Source organism: Mus pahari, chromosome 12, assembly GCF_900095145.1.
Source record: "Mus pahari chromosome 12, PAHARI_EIJ_v1.1, whole genome shotgun sequence".
NCBI classification, from domain to species: Eukaryota; Metazoa; Chordata; class Mammalia; order Rodentia; family Muridae; genus Mus; species Mus pahari.
In genome coordinates this window covers 5,672,264-5,680,214 of record NC_034601.1, presented here as the reverse complement: position 1 = coordinate 5,680,214, position 7,951 = coordinate 5,672,264, and the positions used below count along the sequence as shown (strand labels likewise).

The window sequence follows — 7,951 nt, the reverse complement described above, 5'->3', positions numbered from 1 at the left end:
AAATATATATATATATATATATATATATATATATATATATATATATATATATGTTTAACAAAGGAAAAGGGTATGAAAGATGTGGAGATGGCAGTGGCCATGTCTCACTTTCCCAGGATTCGCTGGTCTCATTATCTCATGGATAGATTTAAAGATATGTTACTGTGCCACAGAATCTGCCCTATCAACAGCAGTGAAAATGCAGTTCTAGCTGCATGCAGTGAACAAGTAAGAAGCCTAAGAAGACAGCTATAGCACTATAGACCATGAGTCACTGTAGCCCTTGGGTCCTTTACCTCACTATGATTGGCTTCAGCCTTAGGCTAATATCCTCATATAAAGGCAAGACCTCTAACATCTCTGACCTGAGCACCCTTACATGGACCAAATGCTTCCTTATTTTTATTTTACTTTTTTAAAGTTTTTTTTTTGCTATCTTTTTTATAAAAGTTCTCACTATATAGCCCATTATGACTTTGAGATCATAATCCTACTGTCTCAGCTTCTGAGCACTGGTGTTTCAAGCCTGCATGAATTTGCATGGCTATCTTCCTCGAAACCACTCAATGTACCCAGGAAGGAAATATTTTCTGTTTGGTTTCTTGTATAGGTCACATGCCTTGATTGATAGCTTTAGCATAATGGTAGAGATCATCCTGATAATTTGTGAAAATAATTAACAATGGTGGTCCTTTTGTGGTGATTTTGTCAATAGCTAACCCTCTAACTTTTAAACTTCAAAGGTGATAAAACCTTCAGTAAATTTATGAGCTGGATCTGACTGCTGGGAAGGTCAATAAAGTGTCCTTATATGACACTATAAAGGCACAGGGGTGTTGATAGTTATACAAGTATTGGTTGATGCCACTTTTTAAACTTCATGTATGACTTTTTGCAAAGATATCAGGCTATCCTGGGGCAGAGCAGTACTATAGGACTGATTATTGTGTGGCTTTTTCTTGAGACATGGAAACAAATGTTCTGTTCATGCCATGATAGGGCATCAATGACAGGGAAAAAGAAATGATTCTACCCAAGTCTAACTTAGTGAACGAATGAGTTTATGACTCAGTGACATCCCACTCTGGCCTGGATGACAAATGATAAAAGTTTCATTATTGGACCTTCCTACTGACATGCGAGCAGCTTGGGTTTCTGAGAGTCTCTCTCGACTCTAATGGCCATGGATTCTCCTCTCCCCACCAATTGCTACCGCTTGTATTATCTGGGAGAAGAGTCTTGTAAATCGTGTAAGTTTCAGGACCTGACCGAAAGTTATGACTCATGTTGACTTTCTGGGTCTTAATTGAATGTTTATGTTAGGTAAGTAGTTACACAATAGTGGTATATTACAACTCACCTTACTTATTGAATGAAGTATGATAATCAGGATTCGGACTGAATTCCACCCTCTCTCTTTCTATGACTCATGCTTCAACTTTGCAGGTAAAGCTCAGATGAGCAAGTGACTGCACTCCAGTGTCTGCTGTTGATGTATGCTTTGTTTGTCCTTCACAGGGCATCTACAGTTGCATCCATGGAGTGCACATTGAAGAAAAGAAGAAGTCTCCAGACTTCAATCTGACCGGGTCACAGAGCAACATGCTAAAGCTTCTTCGGTCAGCTAAAAACATCTCCAACATGTCCAACATGAACTCCTCGAGAATGGACTCACCCAAAAGAGCTACTGACTTCATCCAAAGAGGGTCACTTATTGTGGACATGGTTTCAGACAAGGGAAATTTGATATACTCAGACAACAGGTCCTTTCAAGGGAAGGACAGTATATTTGGAGAAAACATGAATGAACTCCAAACATTTGTGGCCAACAGGCACAAGGATAATCTCAGTAACTATGTGTTTCAAGGACAGCATCCCCTCTCTCTTAATGAGTCCAACCCTAACACAGTGGAGGTGGCTGTCAGCACTGAATCCAAAGGGAACTCCCGACCCCGGCAGCTTTGGAAGAAATCCATGGAGTCTCTACGCCAGGATTCTCTAAACCAGAACCCAGTCTCCCAGAGGGATGAGAAGTCTGTAGAGAATAGGACCCACTCCCTAAAGAGTCCTAGGTATCTTCCAGAAGAGGTAGCCCACTCTGACATTTCTGAAACCTCAAGCCGGGCCACGTGCCACAGGGAGCCAGATAACAATAAGAACCACAAGACCAAGGATAACTTCAAAAGGTCAATGGCCTCTAAATACCCCAAGGACTGTAGTGAGGTTGAACGTACCTATGTGAAAACCAAAGCAAGTTCTCCCAGGGATAAGATCTACACCATCGATGGTGAGAAGGAGCCCAGCTTCCATGTAGATCCTCCACAGTTCATTGAAAACATAGCCCTGCCTGAGAACGTGGACTTCCCAGATAGCTACCAAGATCACAATGAGAATTTCCGCAAGGGGGACTCCACACTGCCCATGAACAGGAACCCACTACACAATGAAGATGGGCTCCCCAACAATGACCAGTATAAACTCTATGCCAAGCACTTTACCTTGAAAGACAAAGGTTCCCCACACAGTGAGGGCAGTGATCGATATCGGCAGAACTCCACGCATTGCAGAAGCTGCCTCTCAAACCTGCCCACCTACTCGGGCCACTTTACCATGAGATCTCCTTTCAAGTGTGATGCCTGTCTGCGGATGGGGAACCTCTATGACATTGATGAAGACCAGATGCTTCAGGAGACAGGTAACCCAGCTACTCGGGAGGAGGCCTACCAGCAGGACTGGTCACAGAACAACGCCCTCCAGTTCCAGAAGAACAAGCTAAGGATGAATCGACAGCACTCCTACGATAACATTCTCGACAAACCCAGGGAGATAGACCTTAGCAGGCCCTCCCGGAGCATAAGCCTCAAGGACAGGGAAAGGCTACTGGAGGGCAACTTATATGGGAGCCTGTTCAGTGTCCCCTCAAGCAAACTCTTGGGGAACAAAAGCTCCCTTTTCCCCCAAGGCCTTGAGGACAGCAAGAGAAGCAAGTCTCTCTTGCCGGACCATACCTCTGATAATCCTTTCCTCCACACGTATGGGGATGACCAACGCTTAGTTATTGGGAGATGTCCCTCGGACCCTTACAAACACTCATTGCCATCACAGGCAGTAAATGACAGCTATCTTCGGTCATCCTTGAGGTCAACGGCATCATATTGCTCCAGGGACAGTCGGGGCCACAGTGATGTGTATATTTCAGAGCATGTTATGCCTTATGCTGCAAATAAGAATAACATGTACTCTACCCCCAGGGTTTTAAATTCCTGCAGCAATAGACGTGTGTACAAGAAAATGCCTAGTATTGAATCTGATGTCTAAGATCTTCCATCAGTGTTTATCTATAAGGAAACATATAGAATGGCCAACATTATAGAGGGTAAACGTTGGATGTCCGATAGCACCCTACTAGGAGGAAGAGGAGATAGGGAGGTATTATTATTTTTTTGTTGTTGTTGGCTCTTTTGCACATGGCTCCGTGCCATAATCTTCCACTCAAGGAATCTTATGCGGTATGTGCTGCTGAGCACAGCACATACCAGATAGGTGAATCCTTAACCAAAAACAAATGAATACATGTGGGCAGGTCTTCCAGACATGGTGACTGGGTATGGCGGCAATAATGGTGCATCAGACAGTGACGGTTATATTGTGGTTGCCTATATTCCAAATTCCATGAAGATCAATCCACCATGTAACTTCCCCATCAGAAATGTCTCACAGTTTCTCTAATACAGAATAAGCAATATGGTATGCATGTAAGTCTGACACAGACAATAAGACAGATAAGAATGCATCTGCACTGTAATAAGATTGACATGTGCAAGGTTTAAGAAGTTTGGCTTGTAACAGTTCTCAGCTTTCTTGTTATGCCTTCCATTACAACCCTGGATCAGCCCCCCCAAATTCCAGGCTCCCCCCCCCAAAGAATAGCAAATCAGTGTGTTTGTGGTACCTACACTACTTTCATTGTAGTCTTCCCCCAAGACACACCTGGAACAAATAGCCACAGGGACTCTCAGGTGGAGAACTGTAAGAATCTCTTTGGATGTTAATGTGTGTGTATCTCTCACCCTCAGCTTCAATGGTCTTGTTCGGAGCTGCATAAACAGTTTTATGTCTTCGATATCTAAGTGTGGATCTTCTGTCTATGACATAGTGGCCGTTGTAGTTTATCTTGAAGACTCTTATGTACGTAAGTTTGCATTCTTCCTTTCTGGTGATGACTCAGGGTTGTACAGTATCTCTTACCCGATCCCTCCCAGAGTGATTGTAACATGTTCTGTCCCCAGACAGCCACGATGGTGTCTAATTAGCTATGTGTTGTGTTCCCAGAGTTGTTAATGTGGTGACATGTGCCAGCAGCCATGTGTAATCTGTAAGAAATACAATGCCATCTGTGTGCCCAAGGCTAGCATGGTTTTACATTTATGTCCCTTAATGTCAGGAAACTCTATTAGTCACTTATTTCTATACAAACCACCTCAAATCAAAAGCTTTCAGACATCAGCCACTTGTGCATCTCCCCACCCCCACCCCCACCCCCAGCACCCTCCCAACTGTGGATAAACTTGGTTTAAAAAAAGGGGGGGTGGGAATTCTCTCCTCTGAAATGTGCACCTTCTTGGAGGTGCACCTCTTGCCCAGCACCAACAGAAACCAATGAGAAGTCTTCAAAGCATTTGTCATTCCTGAGCTGCCTGCGTTGTCCTATTCTTGGCCCACTAAGCCTGCGCATATATGATAGAACAGATAGTCGTTAGTTTAAAAAAAAAAATGAAGCCGGTGAGGGGAATATTCGTGCATGGAAAATTTCTTAGCACATAATTTTTTACCACATTTTTAAAAAGATTCAAAACGTAGTTATGATACTTTATTATACAAGGACATACCACAGAAACAGAAAATAATATGAATTAAACATTTTATATGGTTCTTTTCTAGTATTTAGTATATTTCAAATGCACTATTGTCCTTGAAATAGCCTGGCTAGCTGGCCATGGTATTTTGCATGAGACTTTAGTCAGTTGGGTAACTCTCTCCCATGAAGAATTCTAACCATTTCTTGTTTTTTCTCTTACTGAATCTTGGGTTGGGTTCTTGGAGAAAGGGACAGCATGACAGGTTGACATTCCGTCCCGTTCCTTTTTCTCATGCTGTTCTGTTTTGTAGGTGGAATTGTCCTGTAGTTGAGCAGGGAAGGGTCTCTTAGAGCGTGGGGCTGCTTCAGATGAAGCTAGCAGTTGGGAAAAGTTCATTTGACCTACAGTGTTCTACAATGACAAAAAGTGATGCAATAGACTAGAGGGCCAGTGGTGGAGTGGCATAGGGGGTGAGGCATCTCTCCTCCTGGGCTCCTTAAGAACACAGAGGGGGGCTAGGGTGGAGCTAGGGGCCCTGGGTGGAACTTGAGGTTGATAAGCTTTAAAGTCACATTTTATCCCTTGGATGGAGGCATCCTTTCCATCCCCAAGTTCCAGAGATGGAGAAATGTGCGTTAGAGAACCTGGAAACTTCCCAGTTTTTGACCTTAAAACTGGGCTTTAGTGTTTGTAGTGTCTTTTAAGCCTTTCACTTTGTTTCTCCATTGCATCCCAAACCTGTATTCCTCCTGCTAGGGCCACTGTTGTGTCATCACAGAACTGACTCTTAAGCCTCCCTGGAATACAAAATGGTGAGTTGTCACAAATCCTCGAAGCATTCTGCTTTCCTGGATTGTCCTCCACAGCCCAGGGTCCTGGTGAATGCCCACATTTCAGTGGGAGTACAGATGACACTCCTGCTGCCGCCTCCAACCCTTCTCTGGAAAATTCAGAGATCATTTCTGCTATTAACTCTGTACAAAAGAAGTTAAAATGAGGCTTTTGGAAGAGTCAGTCACATAATGGGAAAGAATACATTTGTTATAACACCAAGATCTTTACAGACATTTGTCATTGTAGTTAGGGGCTATATGATAAACATTTGCTTTTCCCCCCTCCACTAATCCACTGACTCTCATAAGTGATGATTTGAAAGAAGAAAACCTGAGTGGCCAGGTTCCAAGTGAAAGGTAACCATGTGGGCTTGTTTGAAGGATAGCCAAGTGAGTCCTTTTGAAAACTAACCCAGGGAGTGGCACATGGCACCTAAGGTAGGTAATGAGGACGGGTCAGGAGGCCCTGGCCTGGGTATCAGTTAGAGGATCCCCTGTGCTGAACCAACCTCTGAGTTCTCAGACTCACAGATGCTAAGAAGCCAGTGTCTTTGAATCCAAAGGCCTGACCTTTCCCTGGACTAAGTCAGGGCAGCCGCTCTTGGCAGTTGTCTTGGCAGCTCTTGTTCCTTCCACTTTGGAAAGGAGCAGGGTGATCCTCAGATGGGAATACTTGGAGGCAAATAGCCATGCTTCTGTCCTTGCACCCGAACTGATTTAAATAGTCTGCCTAAGAGAAGCTCCTGAGCATGACCCTCACTCTGCCAAGCCTCAGTTCTCTGGGGAACAGGCCCGCCATCCTAATAGCTGTAGGTTTTAATATACTTCTGGTTTCAATGCTGCAAGAAGGCAAGCCCCCGAGGGTCTGTCTTCCTGTCAGTAAGAGCTACATGCGATTCAAGGGATGATGACCTCAGCACTGGTGACTTCTCCGTCCTCAGCACTAGTGACTATCTCCTGCCATGCTCTGGGTTCTTCTCTCCCTGCCTTGAAGGACTCCTGAGAAGACTTAATACTTAGTTTTCTGGTGGAAGCATCAAAATCTATCCATTTCAGCAAAAACTGTCAAACCAATTCACACTTAGGTTCTGGGCAGAGAAAAAGAAAATTACACCTTGTTTACAAATGAAATAGTTTCATTTAAATGGGACTTTCGCCAAGGCAGTTAATTAGTCAAAAGTTCCATGGTAGTCACAAGTTTCTTGGTGTTTATTCCATTTGGTATGTCTACTGCTGATATGTATGTAATATTCTGCATCCTTCTCAGGAAATGACAAATGCCCTGAATTCTTTGCAAATAGAATTGCTAATGAAAAAGAAAGTTGGTGTTAATTAAATGATGATTAAAAATTTATTTCCCTTAAACCCAAAAAGTGAAGCTTTAATAATTACTTGTCATATAAATAAATACCTTGCATTGAGGTTCCTTGTGGTTTAAGACCTAAATAAATACTGATTCAAGAAATCAAAATCCCTTTCATAGGAGGTGAAGGTACCCAGTGGCATGATGCACATTCCTGCACTGTTTCTTTGTGTGGAGCTGTCTTGTGTGAATCCTTCAGAAAAGGAGAGAAGCTATTTCAAGGTAGAGCTGTTTGGCACTAACTTTGGCTATAACAGACTTACCTGGACTTCAAGAAATAGAATTTAAACAGGAGGAAGCCAAATTTATAAGTCCATATTTAATAGTAATTCAAGCTCTAAAGGAAAGAGTCTTAGGGTTGGAGAGATGGCTCAGTGGTTAAGAGCACTGGCTGCTCTTCCAGAGGTCCTGAGTTCAATTCCCAGCAACCACATGGCAACTCACAACTGTCTGTAACTTTAGTTCCAGGGAGATCTGGCACCTCACACAGACACATATGCAGGCAAAGCATCAATGCACACAACAATAATAAATCTTTAAAAAACAAAAGAAGAAAAAAAGACAGAAAAGAGACCTTCCTTCCAAAAGCATTGTTCATTTGCACTTGAGTCAAAAATTGGCCTGTCTGTGCCTCCCTCTTCCTTTGGTTAAATAGGGTCAAAATATTCATTGAGAGTTTTAGGGACTCTACTTGAAAAGTTTTTCCAATGCAGAGTTGCCCTTTTTCAGTCAGCCATTTTCCTATGTACTGTGTTCATCTCTAATTGTCTCTGATGAGGTCAGCTCGCTACAGATCAGAGATGATTAAATGCACTTCTGTGAATACAGTTGCTCATGTACACATGTATATATTATACATGCTTGATTTCTACAGCTCACACTTAAGTGTATTATCC

The 7,951-nt window shown here is 42.9% G+C and overlaps 1 protein-coding gene across 1 annotated transcript in view; it reads left to right on the top strand.

Moving 5' to 3' along the window:
• Grin2a (glutamate ionotropic receptor NMDA type subunit 2A) overlaps nt 1-7,483 on the top strand; it is a 412,491-nt gene extending 405,008 nt beyond the window's left edge. Inside the window, exon 14 of the mRNA XM_021209495.2 lies at nt 1,519-7,483. Coding sequence (XP_021065154.1) covers nt 1,519-3,318 — 1,800 coding nt within the window. The 3' untranslated portion in view covers nt 3,319-7,483. The remainder of the gene's footprint in view (nt 1-1,518) is intronic.
• The last annotated feature ends 468 nt before the right edge of the window (nt 7,484-7,951 follow it).